At 43.1% G+C, this 18,436-nt stretch overlaps 1 protein-coding gene across 2 annotated transcripts in view; it reads left to right on the forward strand.

Moving 5' to 3' along the window:
- The window catches only part of LOC125011151 (low-density lipoprotein receptor-related protein 8-like), an 85,217-nt gene extending 69,315 nt beyond the window's left edge, over nucleotides 1–15,902 (forward strand). The window contains exons 10-18 of one of the 2 annotated variants that reach the window (XM_047590190.1): nucleotides 429–600; nucleotides 1,752–1,979; nucleotides 3,575–3,693; nucleotides 4,144–4,283; nucleotides 7,496–7,637; nucleotides 9,487–9,639; nucleotides 10,749–11,030; nucleotides 11,835–11,903; nucleotides 13,392–15,902. In XM_047590190.1, coding sequence (XP_047446146.1) covers nucleotides 429–600; nucleotides 1,752–1,979; nucleotides 3,575–3,693; nucleotides 4,144–4,283; nucleotides 7,496–7,637; nucleotides 9,487–9,639; nucleotides 10,749–11,030; nucleotides 11,835–11,903; nucleotides 13,392–13,732 — 1,646 coding nt within the window. In that variant the 3' untranslated portion in view covers nucleotides 13,733–15,902. The remainder of the gene's footprint in view (nucleotides 1–428; nucleotides 601–1,751; nucleotides 1,980–3,574; nucleotides 3,694–4,143; nucleotides 4,284–7,495; nucleotides 7,638–9,486; nucleotides 9,640–10,748; nucleotides 11,031–11,834; nucleotides 11,904–13,391) is intronic. The other variant, XM_047590191.1, reaches the window with a different exon arrangement.
- The last annotated feature ends 2,534 nt before the right edge of the window (nucleotides 15,903–18,436 follow it).

An 18,436-nucleotide genomic window follows, 5' to 3' on the forward strand; every position in this document is an offset into this window, starting at 1 on the left:
TTCCCATCAGTGCCAACGGTCCCTGGCACAAACATTTCCATCCTGTGCTGAAAAACAAATCTTTCAGGCTTATTGGTCTTTTCTTTTTTATGTCCTTCCTTTATGTTGTATATCTTGAGTTTATTGACATTATATCTCCCAGTTCTGACTAGGCATATTTTAGTTTGGATGTTGATCCCACTGAAGCAAGGTTAAATTCCTTTAATACACTGCGCTTACTAATTTGAGCAGTTTTCAAAGAGATACCGACTCTTCACCCAGACCAAACTGTCAAAACTCAGTCAACTGAGTATTCGTCCTATTAAAAATGTATTAAGCCTCCTATATAAATTGCCTTGCTTTGGCTTTATACTTTGTCCATCCATGGTTTGATCCTGATTTCACGTCTAGTTTCGCAAAAAGCAAAAATTTCACTTCTTTGAATGCAGGGAAAAGCCCTTATTTGATGTTCACCAACCGGCATGAGATCCGACGCATCGATTTGGTCAAGAGGGACTACAGCCAGGTGGTGTCAACCCAGAAGAACGCAGTGGCTCTGGACCTGGATGTGGCCAACAACCGTGTCTTCTGGTGTGATCGATTCCACCGTAAAATCTACAGGTAAAACTGAAGACGACTTTGTTGCAGATCACAATCCTGACTTTATTTCAGAAACCTTGTCTTAGAACACAAACAGAAATGTATTGTGTGTATGTTTGAGGCCAGAAATAATGTTACGGCTTCACTGGTATACTGTTTAACTTTGTAATAGAATGAAACCAATGTAACACGTTGCTTACATCCCTCTGGGCACAAATTACAATAACACAAGGACCCACTCTTAAAAGCATTGCCACCAAAATTGACCCTGAATTTAGATCAGTGGCCGATTAGATACTGAGGCTTCGTATAAAAATGGAGTACCTATTTTACCTCAACAAAGCTTATAAATGACTGGACACAACAATGTGAGAATAGCATTTGTGCTGCATTCAAATATCATTTCATCTGTTTGAGTTATGTAGATGTTACGCACTGCAACAAGAGCAGTAGATACTATACACCACATGTTTTAAAGACAGTGTCGTAATGAGATGTTCCAGCCTTGCTTGGGCTGATGTTGTACTCTGATATGATTTCCTGGCATTTGATGCCCTGAGAATCAAGGCATTTTTAATGCTTTTGAAGTTTAATCTGCTGAGTCTATTGCTCGGGCCTGCTATTATTTTAAATGAATTCTATTGTTATCCCGACTGCGTTTTCTCCCCAGAGTGGGTTCTAATTGGAGCACTGTGTTCTCTCTGAAAATGAATGTTAAGAGAAAAAAAATAAATCTCTGGGGGAAACTACAATTGAAATTCTTCCTCAGGAGCACAGCTGTCTTGCCCTTACCTCACACCTCTGCCGGGGTCAAATCATTAGTGAGCAGGGCAAACCCTGAGTGGGCCCTTGTCTATTCTGATAAGTGGTCCGCTTAAGAAGGACACTAACCGCTGGATGAACCTGCTCAGCGTATGGCCCAAGGCTGCAGCTCCCACACCAGCTCCAGTCTCTGCTCCACAGAGACTGTACAGCAGGAGAATTACTCGCAGTGTGTATCAACAGTCATCTACTTATCTTTTGATTGTGCTATGTATGCTGATGTATCCAGTCAATATCCAGGCAACAATTATCATTCATGTTATAGTATACCACAGGACACCCCCAGATTTTCTGACATATTCTCACTGCTTTTCACTTTCTCCCATTTCTCTCACTCCCCCTTTGTACAGTGCCTTCATCCACGAGGCCAGTGACCCCTCCCAGCAGGTGCCGCTGGTCGATTCATCTCTGGAGACCCCCGTGGGTCTGGCTCTGGACTGGCTCCAACACAACCTGTACTGGACCGACTCCGGAGCCAAGTCCATCTCTGTGGCCTCGGTTGACGGCACCAAGAGACGCGTCCTCATCAGCAGCGACCTGAGCGAACCCCGAGCCATAGCACTGGATCCCCACCATGGGTAAGCAGGCTGAGATGTGTGCGTTTGATTTTACTGTAGGTATAGAAATAAATTGTTGACCCCTTAATGGTAAGAATAATGCAATTGTGCTGTTCCACAATATACACTGCCAGCCAAAAGTTTGGACACAGTTTCTCATAGAATTGAATGAATTTATTTCATTCATTCATTTACAGTTTACAGTACATCAACATTAAATAGTATCAAACTGAGTTTATATGAAACTCCCTGAGATATTTCCGTACTTTCTTTCCCTGTTCTATAATATTGAACACGATGACTTAAGATAACAATTTGCTAAGTGATTTCAACATGGGACCCAGAAATTGAATATACATAATCCTTCTATGATGAACATGCAATAAGAGATTTCTTGTTGTTGTATATGGGAAGCCTGTGACCCATTTACGATCATGGCTTAATTCTGTCTTAACTAATTGCTCCTAATCTGGGTAGCTTTATGAAATTGGCCCAGCGTGCGTGTTCTTCTGCAGGCTCTGTGTTCTGTTGATCCAAGCAAATAAACACAAGTTAACTAAAATGCACAGATTTATCCAAAAGGCACACATACATAGAGGTTTTGTACACATTGCAGACCCAGTCGTCGCCACCACAGAAACGACACAGAATAACTGGTTTGTCTTTGCAGGAAGATTCATTTCATGTCAGTAACGTAGCAATGGCTGGAATTCTTTGTGAAGTGGGCCGCTTTGATTCTGAACTGATATTGCCCAAAAACCAAACACTATTCTGAACTCAGCTTTTAAATTTAGGATACGGTTTAAACTAGATCGATTTTTGTATATCTAGAAAAGTATTAACCAACACCAAATGTAGATTATCACAGCCATACTACATTTACATTTAACACCCTGCTTCAAATCAGGACATTTAACATGATTTTCTCAAAAAGAAGGAAGTTCTGATAGATAGATAGATAGATAGATAGATAGATAGATAGATAGATAGATAGATAGATAGATAGATTACTGTAAGCTGCAGAATGAGTGAGGAGGTGAGTGGAAGGGAACAGACAGATGATACTGTTACTGCTGCGCCCTTGACTTGCTGCAGTTTTGTGGTGCTGAATGGACAGCTCCCAAATGCACTTGTCACACATCTTTCACAATAATCCCCTGCAGTTATCTGAGTTTCCGAGATGTCTCTCTTTGTCTGTGCCCCTTCAAAGCTCCACACATTTTACAAGTGACACAAGTGGTACAGACCAGATTACCACTGCTACAGGGAAGCTTACTACCTTTTATCCCATTCTTACACTGTTGTGACTGTTGGAGAGATTCATGTTGCTTCAGCAGTACTGCTTTTCATCCTGCCATTACAGACGTATGCAGACTTCTTCTTCTTTTCCTTCTTCCTTTTACCCCCACCACCCCCACCCACCTACCCACCCACCTATTTCCTTCTTAAATGTCTTCTTCCTCATTGTCTTCTTACCCTTGTAACTGCTGATCTTATTGTATTCATCATAATAAATTTAGATGGAAAGCCGTACATATCAGATCACTGCTGCTCTTGAGTTTCTTGCCGAAGCCCATCACCTCATAATAACAATAGGTTTGCTGTCTTTGTTCCAGCTTTATGTACTGGTCAGACTGGGGCACGCGAGCCAAGATAGAGAAGGCCGGCATGAATGGAGTGGACCGGCAGGTGCTGGTGGCTGATAACATTGAATGGCCCAACGGCATCACTCTAGGTGAGAGGGGAACAGCTGGTTTTCACTGCCTCTTACATTGTAAATCACACTGCGCTCTATTTGACTTTTTTTTTTGGCAGTTATTGTGTTTAAATGAGCCTGAAGCACTGTACTGAAAATGAATTAATGCGCTCATTCAGCACGCTGTAGGCAAAGGTCAAAAGTAATTGAAATAGGTAAATATTTTATTCTACTGGTATAAAATACATCAAAATAAAGTTATCACAGTTGCTTTGGAAGGATATTTGAAGGGTTTCAGAGGTTATAGATCGACTCAGTCAAACTCACAGCTGTGCAATGGTGAGAATCTGACATTTTAAAACATAATCAATATCACCTGAAGGGATTTGCTGGTCAGAGTGCAAGAGTGCTTACCGGAAAGACACTCAATTTCCACTCAGCTTAGGAAAGACCTTTCTTTGTGTGCATATGTGTGTGTGTGCTCCTCAGACGTGGCCAACAGGCGTCTGTACTGGGTGGATTCAAAACTGCACCTCATAGCCAGTGTGGACCTGAACGGGGCTCACCGCAGAACACACATATCATCTGCAGAGAGACTGGGACACCCCTACGCTCTGGCTGTTTTTGAGGTTTGTGCATCGTTTTTTTAATCAATCCCTAGTGGAGTGACACTCGTCAATGGATTTCAAGGATTTTGGCCAGCTGTCCAGGATATCATATAGCCTCCCACAGCAGAGTGACTGGGAGTTGTAATGTAATCACTGTTCAATTCAATTTATTCTGTCCTCGGCCAGTAGGCGTCCTTGTCTGTGTCCTCTTTGTTTCCCCATGTGAGACTGACTACTTGAGCATACCAAACAGAAACAGCCATGAGGAATAGAGAGAAACACACACACACTTAGGACTTTGGTCATCTGCCAGCTTCCCTTTGTATATTAGAGCCTGAAGAGAACTTAATTCTTGTTCTGTGCCAAGCAGTCCTGCAGATCTGCTGCTGTGCAGTTTTGTATTTGAGCGTGTTTGTTGCTGGATGCAAAACAAGCTTTTGGTTGCAGTCTTCTCTGTGATATTCCACCTGTTGCCTCTCCATCAGAGTCCCAGCCAGTTTAAAATCACCCTGGTTCCCTACTCCTCAGGGGACTTCTCTCAAGAGTAGCTGATCTCACAGGGAACAGATATAGATTTCATTCATCCGCAGAGCAGATTTACAAGCACAGTCTTTCTGAAAATATCCACTCAGGCTTAGATTAGCGTTTTGTGCAGTCACAAACCCTCCTCAACTCAGCACCTAATCATCTAAAGATCAGACATAAAAGGAGTATTCTTTTCCTCCAGTACTATGATGCGGGAATGTTTCATATAAATGAACATCTGCTACATTTCACTTTGCCAAATGGCTTCACTCAGCACTTATTAAGATAATCAGCACCACCACAGTTTTAAATCTGGTGTCTGTGGTACTGGTAGCAATGCGTTTTACACCAACCAGCTGTGACCGGTTTGCCAGAGATTAAGTGGGGAGCAACTGTAGTGATGGAAAACAGTTGTGTACAGCAACGAGGAATATCCCGGAGCCTGTGGCTGACAAACGAGAGTTTTAGGATTTCATCGCTGGCAGTTTGGCATTTAGGAAACGTCCAGGTAGAAAAGAAACATGTCCAAAAACGGACTGACCCAGAGGACAAAAACGGATTGCACTGAAAAAACACTGTATACCTCGTAGGTATCTCAAAAGTGTTTGTGTTCCTGACAAAGTAATTGTGTTCCTTTCCAAAAGGGAGAGACGGAGGCTCCATTCTGCAGTGAATGTATTAAAGTACAAATTTTCCTTCAAGTGATTGTTTTAGTAGCAAAATTTCATTGAGTCAGTCATTATGCAGCATGACTGAATTTAGTGTGAAAGTGCAATGTCCCATAAAATGGAAAATCTGAGTTAAAGAACGAGTACCTAAAAGGGGCATTAGTTCAGTAAATGAGGTTTTAGTTGGATTCTGCCATGTTTATATTAATAAAACATTTTAGAATGATCTGAATGTTCACATATTTTCTCACAGTACCTCAGTGAAATCATGATATGATCACGATCCCTCTGGTGTAATGCATGATCGATGTGGGTCTTCTCCGACTACAAGGTGACCTTCTTGTTCAGCTTACTGGATTTACATCAGAGCACTGTTATTGAGTGGGGGCTTGTTGTAGCATACATCACATCTCTTTGTGACTCGGTGACTCAACACAGATGTGCACATATGCGTTTGTTTGGCGAGGCCTATTGTCTTGGACTGGAGATTCAACGTTTCAAGGCAACTGAAAAAATGTCAGTTCCTGTCTAACACCTTAAGCTGTTTAAACTGTAAACTGAGAGGGAAAATGGATTAATAAACAAAAAGCAAGCTTAGAATTAGCTCTCGAGCTTAACTATTTAATACCTAACGCTTAAACTTATTGACATTTAAATCCCTATGCATTTCTTTAACACCCCTCATAACATGTGAAGAAATATGCTTTCCTTATTTCTTTTTAAGATAAGATAATCCTTTTATTTATCCCACAGAATTTACCTATCTGGCCTTCCTCTGCTTGGCTCTTGTCCTCTCTCTCTGTCATTTCGTCCATTAGTGTCTTTTCCTCTGCACTGCACTGTCACCTCAACGTAAACACATTTTTACTATGTTCTTCTTCAAACTGAAAAGATTGATCAATGCTAAGATCAACACACTATCATCCTAACACTCTGATACCAAGCAGGTGTAATGTTTACCATCTTTAGCACATGATGTTGTTAGCTTTGTAGCATTTGCTAATCAACACTAGTATCACTGATGAGTGGTTTGCCGGTTCTCTGTTATAAAATAGGGTGCTGGACAAACTGAAGCGTTGTCCGGATGATGGTACCTCATGGGAAGTTAAGAGACCACAAACAGTGGCACATTTCAAACATTTGTAGCCTCAATGAGACACTAAATGAAACGTTAGCTGTGTGTGAGAGTGAATGAAGTTGAGGGGAACATCGAAATCTGTACAGGAATCTGAATATCAGAGCTGAATATCAAAACCTTGACCAAAGCTGTGGACCAGTCAACAGACAGCAACTTCATACTACTGACATCAATTAAAACATGTAGGATTAAAGCACGCAATTAAAGTCAATTAAAATCGTTGTGTTCAAGTTTAGACTAAGAGGGTAAGCTGGCACTTTCAAGTGACACACTCAAGTCTGTGGCCCTAGTTTGTGTACCGCACTGTTGGCACTAGTTGGACCTCTGGTGCCTCCTTTTCAGCCGATTCAGCATGTCGTATTGGCAGTGGACTCGATCCACTCAGTCGCTCTAACTGGCCGCTCTGCTCACAGAACAGTGCATGAGAAGAAAAACAAATAGTTCAAAGAGAACACAAAAGACTTTTCTCATTTCACATCGTTATGTAATCTGAGCATTTAAATGCGCAAATATTTTCATGGTCTTAGCATCTAGAATGAAGAGCTGTGGACTGTGGTTCAGGTATGACCTAGCTGCCTAGTCTCCCACCAAGGAAAATCACATGACCTGTTTAATTTCACGCAGGTACAGGACCTATGTTCCTGCTGACTGTTGGCTGCAGTCTCTGTGGTGTGTATAAGTACAGCCTGGACACAGACTACATGCAGACGTCTTAGTCTGCTTTTCTTGCCAGTAGTTCTTTGATGTCGGTTTGATGTGTCTGTACCTGGCTGAGATTAGATATAATATTCTATGATAGTGTCCTTCAGATATTATTACAAGATCTGTAGGAATTGCTGTTGGGTTCAAGCTCCACTCACAAATTGTTCTTATTATGATGTTTTTTTGCTGTTGTCTCCCAGGATCGTATCTACTGGACTGACAGAGACAGAGCGGCAGTCTTCATGGCCAACAGGCTGACAGGCCAAGACATCCTCGCTCTGGCTGAAAACCTCAATGACCCCCACGACATTGTGGTTTTCCATCAGCTTCGTCAGCCACAAGGTGTGTGCACAACATGGGCATAAATTACACATAGTAGTAGGGGAAATAAGTACTGGAGCCCCCCTGATATTCTAAGTTTTACCTTTAAGTAATAGACAGAATATAAACAAAAAAAAAAAATCCAGGAAAGATATTTGTTCCCCTACCAACCTGCAATAATTCTGGCTCCCACAGAGTGGCTAGGTACCTCTGAGGTGCATAAATTAGTCCTGTCACTTTGAGATAGTACTCCTAATCTCTACCTGTTATTCGTATATATAAAGACACCTGTCCAAAAAATCAGTGTCTTCCACTCCTACCTCTCCACCACTGCGGGCAAGACCAAAGAGCTGTCAGACGACATCAGGGACAAGATTGTAGACCTGCACAAGGCTGAACTGGGCTCCGAGAGCATCAGCAGGAAGGTTGGTGTGAATGAGACGACTGCAAGTGAAGTTATTTGAAAACAGAAGATCTCAGTCTGGGGCGCCATGCAAGATCTCATTTGTGGGGTAAGGATGATCATGAGAAAGGTGAGAGATCAGCCTAGAACGACACGGGAGAAGCTTGATAATGATCTGAAGGCAGCTTGGACCGCAATCACCAACAAAACCTTTGGTGGCATACTGCGCTGAAATTGACTGAAATCCTGCAGCACCCACGAGGACCGCCTGCTCAAGAAGCCATATGTACAGGCCTGTCTGAAGTTTGCCAATGAACAGGTAAATGATTCAGAGAAGGACCGGGAGAACATGATGTGGTCGGAGGAGGCCACAATTGATCTCTTTGTCCTGATCTCTCCATGTTTGGAGGAAGAGAAATGGTGACTATGACCACAAGAACACCATCCCCACCGTCAAGAGCATTACGCCTCTCTGCTAGACACCAGAATATAGAAGACGGGTCATGGACGGGTCTATTAGCATCAAAATGACCCAAAACACACAACCAAGGCAACAAAGGATTCGCCCACGAAGAAGCACATTAAGGTCAAAGGATGCGTAAAGAGGAGTGGAACTAAATCCCTCCTGAGATGTGTGTAAACCTGGTGACCAACAACAGAAGTCTTGTAGTTGGATCAAATATTTATTTCACTTGCTTATATGCAAACCATTTACCATTTATAATCTTTATGTAATGTGTTTTTGTTGATACTCTGTCTCTCTCAGTTATTGTAAACCGACCATACAAATTATGTTCTGTTAATTTCTTTCTAGGTGGGAAAGTGACAAATCAGCAGGGGGTCAAATAATTATTTTTCACCACTGGATGCCTATAAGCGTTGTCAGCCCAAGTGCATGAATAAATAATGGTGAAGCTTGTAATGTGGTAGAGTGATTGAAGTCTGGAGAGCAACAATACAGTCGCACGCCTGTCAAAACCCTGCCTCCAACCTGGTTTCCTCTAATGGGACACTGCAGGACTGAATTGAGCTCAACAGAGATATCAATTATGAATGTGACAACTGAGTGTTTACTTCCTTGTATGTCAGCTTCCATATCTGTCTATTTCTCTCTTTTTATTTCCGTCTAATGCATAGTTCATCCTTCATATCTTTCACTGGATGTCATCATCATCTCTCCAATTTGATTTACATACGTTCTTGTCTTTTCTGGTGAAGCAAGACTTTGGGATGAACAGCGTGGTGTCGTACCTGGAGAAGCAGGCTATTATTTACGGCTGTGCCTGATTTTATTCTCTGTGTTTGTGTTGTTTACTCAAAAGTATGAGTGAATTCAACAGAGCTCAGTACGACTACTTCTTCTGTCTCTCTATGTCTGTGATTTAATGATGATCTTACTTATATAACCGTGACAGATAGCGGTGTAATCCTCCATGTCTTGCTCTCTGTGTGTGTTTCTTTCTCCAGGCCCAGACAGTTGTAACCTGGGTAGCGTGGCCAATGGAGGCTGTGAGTACTTATGTCTTAAGGCTCCACAGATCACTGAACACTCGCCCAAATACACCTGCGCCTGCCCCGACGGACAAGACCTGGGGCCCGATATGAGGGGCTGCGTGCCAGGTGAGGCAGTTTTTGAATCGTAATTGAGAGAATTAAATAATAAATACAGAAAGGGGTTTGTAGTGCGCAATGACGGGCCCCACAAAGCGTGAACAAATGGATGAATTAAACGAGGGAAAGTATGTCCCAGTGATCGCTCAATAAAGCAAATATTATTCATTCATTTTCATTAATTCTTTGTATATGTTACGACTCTCACATAAGGAATCTACTGCCCATGACATTTCTAACTATAAAGCACCATTGTAGACACAGTTACTGTTTTACAGTAAAAGCAATGAAGACGAAGAAAAAGACATCAAAGCAGGAGCAAATGTTAATTAAATATAAATGTTAATTGAATCAACTGTATTCAAGGTTAACCGTGTTTAAAAATGAATGACTTGGTAATCATCAGTGAAAACAGCAGAATGTTAAATGAAGGTAACATCACCGTAAAATAAGCATTTGTTGCAGTTATTTCTTCACATTTAATTTAAATACATTTGAGTTCAAACTGTTCGACCTGAGACTCTGTTGGTCTGACACTGCTGTGTGTTAAACTGTGTGTTTTACTGCAAAACTAATGCATGATTCATTTTGTCGTGGGTAAGAATTAATAATCGTTGCAAACACTGCTTTCTAACTATTGAACCTGTATCTCAAAACGATAGTTGCTAAGCAACATATACAGTGGGTGGATGCAATAACATGCACCACTGTGCATGCGATGTGCATGCAGTGTAATGTAACACAACATGCTCTATATGTGTCTTATCGTGTTGTATGACATTGCTTTAATATTTAATATGTGTTCCCATTATTAAAAAGAAGAATCTTCTGGTGTTAAGCTTTATATAATTTAGGTTTCAATGTGCTTTATTAGATCTTTTTATGGATCTTACCGCAGAACAAAAATATCTATTAATGTATCAGTCTTAGACAAAAGGTAAAAGAAGTGGAATATACTCAAAAAAGAAGGACTTAGGAGAAGGAAATATAATATTCCTATTTATGCTTTACTCATGTATAATCAGTCACCTGTAACCAGGAATCTTGAAACCAGTATTCTTCATATCTTCATGGACAATTTCTCAAACTAAATATTTCTTCTTCTACTGTCCTTGTAGCTGTGCCGAGAAACGACGTTACAACATCCTCACTTCCTGCCGTATTTTTAACCGGGGCGACTGCTGCTGAAGACTTCCCTCCTCCCTCGGGGGGAGTGTCACAGGCAGATGCGGCCCCGCACTTGACCACGGCTCCCTCCGGCTCCCCCGAGTCCCCCACGTCCCTCAGCCCGCTGAAGCCTGTGCCGTCGCGGGAGTCGAAAGCGCTGGGGTCCCACTCCACCGCCACAGCTATGGTCATGTCCACCACGCCCGCGGGGGACAGCAGCGTCTCACAGCACTGTGAGTGTGTCGTGATTTGTGTGACTTTAGACGGCCCTGCTGGGCCAGGGCAATATTGGTGTGGTGTGGTGGTGTTCTTCCACGGTGAGTTGTCACAGCCCTATGTTCAGAACTGAAGATGTAACGCCTGTGATTAATATTTGTGATGTAACTCCTGCGGTCCTACGGAGCGCGGCCCATTCTCACTGACAAGGCGTAATCTCCCGCCAAGTATCACATCTTGCAGTGCTACTCTCTCTCATAATGTAACTAACAACCTCATCCTCCCAGTAATGAGGACATTAAAGTGAGGGGTCTACAAGCCCCAACAACCACACTCAGCCGACTTTAATAGCAGTGATGAATGTTACCGTGTCACCTTGGAAACGTCGCCATTCCCTCCATAAATCGTGCTCTGTTTGGGCAGTCGGGGATGCAACTCTGTGAGGGTGCACAAATAAATGCATTGTATGTAAATGAGTTTAATGGAGCCCAGACGGACGTAGTGCAGTGAGAGAGGTGTAGCGTCAAGGTCACGGTGTCGGGATATGCCGTGCAATGCTTCTTTTGCTCTCTTACGTTTCTATTCCGTTTCCTCTCTCTCTGTAAAACAGTCACGGCGGCGCACGCATGATCACCCGCTCCTCTCGGTTTCATCTTCCCTCCCTTCCACCGGCTCGCCCTGCCTGGCTGCTTATCTTTCACTCTATTTCCCACACATTTCTTATCCTGCAAGCTTTCTCCCTCTTATCCGTCCTCGCTCCGCTGTCTTTCCGCCCTCTCGCTCTGACACGTCTTGCTCATTTTTGTCTCTTTCCTTTACAGCTGGAAGCGAGCATTTCCTCCTGGGCGAGAACCTGACCGTGGCTGTTTTGGGAGTGGTCATCCCAATCGGTAAGCCACCTGCCGCTTCCTTGTCTGTGTCTGTTTGTCTGTCCACAATAAAGGTCTGCAGGGCTGCGTAAAGCTGCTTTCTACCTGCTGCCTATAGCCTCCGTTCATAGTCCATTCACACTTACCCTGCTGTGGCAGGATGAGAGAAGCCCGGCCCGCAGGTCTCCCTCGCCGAGGTTTCTCTGGAGTCATTTTCTCTGCATCTGACATTGCTGCCACAATTCATTATTCACTTCACACGGAGTTGTTGTGTTGGGTTCTGCTACAGCGAAAGCTTCCCGTCAGCAGACATTTTTTGTGTGTCTGTGTAGTTAGGACACTACTGTAGTTCAGCAAGATTAATTGGTTAATCTAAATTACCGTGAAAAAAACTGTCAGCCTTTTCATTCACCACACAGTCGGTGTGGGGGCAGATTTATGACTCCGCCGGTGTAGTTTCAGAAACAAAGAGACCACAAGTTCAGGCAGAAGCAGACAGACTTTCCTCTCATTTGTAGCCAGTGACCTTTTGATTTGCACACAGCTGGTTGAAAAATAGAAGCAGACGTGCCGTCAGAAGTGCACATTTTGTTATTTATAACTAGCCAGCTAATTAAGTGAACCTTAACTTTGTGAGACTGGTGGACTGAAACGCTGTGAGAATACCGCACGTTCACAGACTTTTTTTTTAAAGGGAGACGACTGGATGGTGACGTCCTAATAGGCTGCGTGGGGCTGACCTTGAATGTCCCTGGATTAGAGCTAACATGCAAACTGGTTGAGGGTGTAAGTGGAAGACGGGGAAGAAAGAGCTGCAGCATTGTTGACTGGAGCGGGTATTTGCAGACCATTAATTCACATGCTGTTTGCATTTTCACTTGGACTTATCACAAGAGAAAAATGCCAAGCTTCTGTCCTCTGAGATTTAACATACTGTGCAGTAAATGCTTAACATACTGAAGACTGTGTGTCTTTAATAGCTTTAACGTTAGTGTATAGTACTGTCTGAAATAATCCCAAACAGCATGAGTCACATCAGACGACCTGTTCATATTATTCACTTAATAAGGTGACCAGAGAGCACGGAAACAAGATGCCAATAAAGCATAAAACTTTATTTGGTGTAATTTTGGTGTGAAGTATTAAATGACAAATCCCGTCCAAGGGCATATTTGCTGAGATAGTTGAGACACACAAATCTGTGCTCCCTAGGGTTAAGGTTAGGGTTAGGGTTGGGGTCAGGGTTAGGGTTACTTACCCTTGCACTTAATGATGATTTGCGTAGCTCATTTTAAGTGTGTGTATGACCAAACTTCGACCCGGTGTTCAGCCGAGCCACCCACACACACAACCTGTATATCGCTGCCCCCCCGCCCCTGCCCTCTCTGTCCCCCGCATGCCCGTTCTTCTCCTCTCCGTGCCAGTCATTTCATGCCATGGACTCAGTATGCCTTGTTAACGCTCCACCCCCTTCCCATGTCCCTGCCGCTGTGTGTTAAACGCATGCAGTTCCTATCGTTGCCACAGTGGTGTTCGGCCTGGTCTGCGCCGGAGTGTACGTGGTGTGGCGGAACTGGCGGCGCAACTCCACCAAGAGCATGAACTTCGACAACCCCGTCTACCGCAAAACCACCGGCGAGGGCGAGGAGGACGAGATCCACATCGGGCGGACCGACGGCATGGGGCACCACGCGCACCACCACCCGTACCCTCAGGGAGTCAGCATGGGCGTCGTGGGAGCGGGGGGCGGCACTTGCCCGCAGTTCATTGCCCTGCCGCTCGGGGGGAGCATGCCCGATCCGGGGACTCACTGGTACACGGAGCAGCCCATGCTCTCAACCGCAAAGTGACCTGCAAGGATGACCTCTGGAGAAGATGGCCGCTCAGGCACACGCACACATTGAGGTCAGAGGTGACTTGGACTGAGTTTGTTGAGGGACGAACAACATATCATCAAGTGTAACATGCAGCCATTCACAGCCATGTCCTATGCCAGTTTGCATTAGAAAAACTCCAGTATTAATTTGTCACACACCACTCTTCAATTTCATACCTTTTCTGTGCTGGAGATGATCTTTTTATTCTTGCTGACAGTTATTTATGGCAATGCCAATTGTGGCAACGTGTTCCTGCCCTTGTCCCAAGCTGGAACATGGAGTCGGACCGGTTCCTCTTTTGAATCTTTTCCGTTGATAACTGCGTGAGGTGTGTGCGGCTTATATTTTCATGACGGGGCTAGTGAGGGATTCGGTTTCGTCCTTGATGTATTAATTTGGGTTTCGTGTTATTCCTGGTTGGCCGCGGAGCTCTGGGAACGCTGTTGAGGAAGGACAAGTTCTAAAACTGGGACAGCCCGTGCGTTGATGGGACAATCTGTACAAATTCATGTTAGAATCAGTCATAAATATGTTATCTGTCTGGTGTAGTTAAAATTTTTTGTCGTGGATGGGTTTCTTTCGATTTTTCCATTCTTTGGTTTATTTTAAAGGTTTGTGCTTTCTTGGCGTGGAGCCAGGTGATTCAGGGTGAGTTGTATAACACAGTTGATTTAAAAGGTTGTGCTTTTATTTGACCTTTAATGTCCCTAGAGTTTGAGGAGAGCGAAGCAGACTGGAGAGTAAAAAAAAAAACGGGGGGTACACAGAGTATTTAGTTTGTTCTGTTTGAGCAGTGAGAGGTAAGCGAGAAGGGGGTTTTACTCTTGTCCTCTTTATTGTCGCGTGTTTAGGTGTTAAATGGTTCGAGAAAAGCAATAGACCGCAGCCTTTAGCCGGCTGCTCCGTTGTGTGGTTGACAGAAGTCCTCCGGTGTTAATAATTTCATTTGATCACCTGCTTTTTGAGTGTGACAGATGCAGACGCGGGTGCACGCGGGGCGCGGTGATAGCATTCACGCTGCTCTCCAGAGGCAATGTGCACTTGCCCTCCGAAAACACAAACAGCATGCATAATTGCTCACCAGCTGACAATGCAGCCATTCATTGTTCGGGGCAAGAGACACACACATGCACACGCACCTGATTCCTGCTTTTCCTCCTCCTGAGATGGCCGATATCTGAGCAGACGGCTTCGGATAGCGCTGTGTGGGAGAGCCCAGCTGGGGAGGAGATAGACCTGTCGTGTGATGTAGTCGTAGATGTAATGAGACCAACTCGTCCTGTCAGTGAGCATGTTTCATGCTGGTGTAGCCCCATCATCAACATTAACCTTAAACGTCTAGGTGTGCGTGTATTCATAAATATGCATGTGTGCTAATGTTCATCCCACAGCCATATTTGAACTGTTTTGTATGCTCTTTGTTGCACAACCCTCGTAGAATGCCTTCTGTATTGTGTACTGCTGCATGGAAGAAAAACTGTGTATGAACAAGTGTGGAGACACGGGTGTGTAAGTGTGCGTGTGCGTGTGCGTGTGTGTGTGTGTGCGTATGCGTGCGAGTGTGCATGACACCGGAAAAGCTTTGAGGGTGCTTTTTGACTCATTGGTTTGTAAATATGTTTTCATAAAGTTTTTGATAATGTATTGTATAATTATGTAAAAGAGAAGCTGTACATAAGATTTTAGATAAAGTGTTGACAGGTATATTAATTTATTTGTATAAAGGAGAGCACTGCATTCCCTGATTGTAAGAAATCTCAAGTATCCACCAAAGTGGTTTGTGTTGTTCCTTGCTGTGCATCATTTAGCATCTATTTTTGTGTGCCACCCTTCTTTCTTTGTCGACCCGCGTACGACGTGGAGCCCCTTCCCGAGAAAACACACCCACATCTTTGCAACGTTTGCCGACCTCTGTGTTAATGCGATGATTGGTTTTTGGTTTATTTGTGCCTTTTTGTTTACTTTTTATTTTTACATTTTACTGTTGTTGTTTTTTTCATGAAAAAGACAGGGATCCGCCAACTACTGTACATGCAACGATGGACTGTATTAAGACCAAACTGATTCCACTTTTTGATTTTCTGTAATGGATTACTTTTGAATATCTCTATATATTGATATATAAAATCTGACAAAAAATGTCCTCAGTCTGTGCTGTTTCCATTTCTTCTACAGATGGTCGCGTGTCGCACATATCCATGTTATCACACATCTGCCAATGAAAAATAATAGGTTTTCTTAAAAACGTAATACAATTAAGCTGAACTGTAAACTTTTTTCAACATGTTCTTAAATAGTTTACTTTAAAGCAGCGCTAGACAATGTTTTTTTTATTTTAACAATGGGTTAAATTAATGTGTTTAATTAATTAATTAAAGGTGTTGCTAGGAGTGATGAACTCTCACATAATTTTTCCCTGACGGGTAACGGTTCCTCAGTTCTGTGCAGCCTTTGAGCCCATTTTAGCTTATTTTGAATTCCTGGCCCAAAGTCATTGTTTGATTCTGTCACACTGCACCATTTTCCAGATGCTGCAGGCAGAAGAAGACAGAAGCTGTGATAAACAGCGCATGTTCCCTGCAGAACAACAAGTGGCAGACAGTGATTATAGCTGAGGATTTAGCAGCTGACAGCAAAGCAGATAAGGTGTGTGTGTCTGTGTGAGCTTTTCATCCGGTTACCTGAAAAACTCTAAATGAATAGACACAACTGCTGCATGTCTGCTGCTGCTCATGGCAACCATACTGGTTATACACCGGTCAGGCATAACATTGTGTAGGTCTCCCTTGTGCCTCCTACACAGTTGTGACTCATCAGAGAATGGACATGGGTCTTCTGAGGGTGTCCTGTGGTGTCTGGAAACAGAATGATGTTAGTGGGGGCCTTTGGGTCCTATGGGTTGAGAGGAGGGGCCTCTGTGGATCATCCCACAGATACTTGATCAGTTTGGGATCTAGTGAATCTGGAGGCCAGGTCAACACCTTGTTGTTGCTGTTCTGTTTTTTTTTTTTTTTTTTTTTAATGTGTGTGTGTGCCTATGTCCAATTGCATCCTGCTGGAGACAGCTGCTGCCATCAAGGAGTGTCATTGCTATGGGGTGGTGGTGCCTGGTCTGGTGGTGGGTGCTACATTTCTAAGTAAAATCCACATGAATGTCAGGGTACAATAGTTTCCCAGCCGAACACTGAATTGCCACAAGATGATCAAGGTTATTTGCTTCTTTTGGTTTTAATGTGACTGATCGGTGTATATCAGACAACTTGGCTGACATTTTTCTTGAAAGAGCAGCCTTCAGTTGTTGCAGAAAGCAGTCAGCCTTGTTCAGTTTAATTTTAAGTGAAAAAAATGTAGCCTTTTTTCCAATCAGACTACACTCAGTAAAACATAATGGCAAAATGAAAACAATTTTTTCTCTGCAAATTTGATTAAAGAAAACCCTGAAATCTTTCATTCACAGAAACATTCAGAACATTGATTCGATGCTTTATAGATACCCCCCTTGGCAGCAGTTACAGGAGTCGATGCAAGGAATGCAGTTAATCCCATTATTTCTGGCACATCTATCAAGCTAAATTTATAACACGATAAAAACTCCAAAGATTAACAAGATAAAAATGAGCTGTAATTACTAAATTCAGCATTAAAACAAATTTCAGTTTTAAGGTCGTACTTGCTGCCATAGACAACTGGTGGTACCAGACCATGTAATCCTGTAGCTGCAAAACCCCTGAGTGTACACCCACACGGACTGAAGTGTGTTTCCCATATATCTACTGACAAAGTGATTCATCAGCAGACAGAAAACAATAAAAAAAAAAAACAGCAGTGGATAAACCAAGTCCATTATCATTATTAAGTTGAAGCAGGGCAAATGCCTTCAAACCCTCTTTTATATCACTCTCCATTAGGATATTATGCAATAAGTATTTTTTATTAGTATGTGTTTGCATGCAGCAGACAAAAGAGGTGACACACACATTCACTGCTGCACAAAGGTTCCACACCTTTGTTCACTGTAGCATGGAGACTGGATCCAGTGGGGGATGGTGAATGTAACCTATATATCTGTTACAAATGCACATGCAGGCGTATGCCCAGGCTATAAATCACCTATTGAAAACACTGTTTATTTGTTGGATCATTTCCATGCTCGCCTCGCTTTATTATTACGCTCAAGCTCTGATTCTTTATCTGCAACACTTGACTAATAGCAAAGACGTTGTTTCCATCCCTATCCATCCATCTTTCTCTCAGAGGATGTATTTATATATGTGTATTTGCTCAGGGTCATTGCAGAAGGATGATCAGACAGCTAGCTAGGCCGGGAGAGATCCTAAAGAAAGGGAAAAGAGACTTCTTTGCTATGTGGGACAGAAATCGAGCATCTTTCCCGAATTTGCACTTAATCCTTTTTTGTCTTCTCTCACAAACATCGTCTCAAGTCTCCACAGCAAACATAAACCTCTGCTCATTTCTTGGGGGTTAGAGGATCAAAGGCCGGTGAGACAAATCTGCTTTCACCACTGATTGGACCATCGCAGCTACCACACAGCTGGGGTGCAGGTGAATCTCATTGTGTCCTCTTTCACAGTGGAATTAGTACAAATCGGTGTGCGTCATGTTTATAATTGTCAGTCACACTTGAAAGGGATTAGATCTAATCCCTCGGATATGCTC

This window comes from Mugil cephalus, chromosome 7, assembly GCF_022458985.1.
Source record: "Mugil cephalus isolate CIBA_MC_2020 chromosome 7, CIBA_Mcephalus_1.1, whole genome shotgun sequence".
Classification (NCBI taxonomy): Eukaryota; Metazoa; Chordata; class Actinopteri; order Mugiliformes; family Mugilidae; genus Mugil; species Mugil cephalus.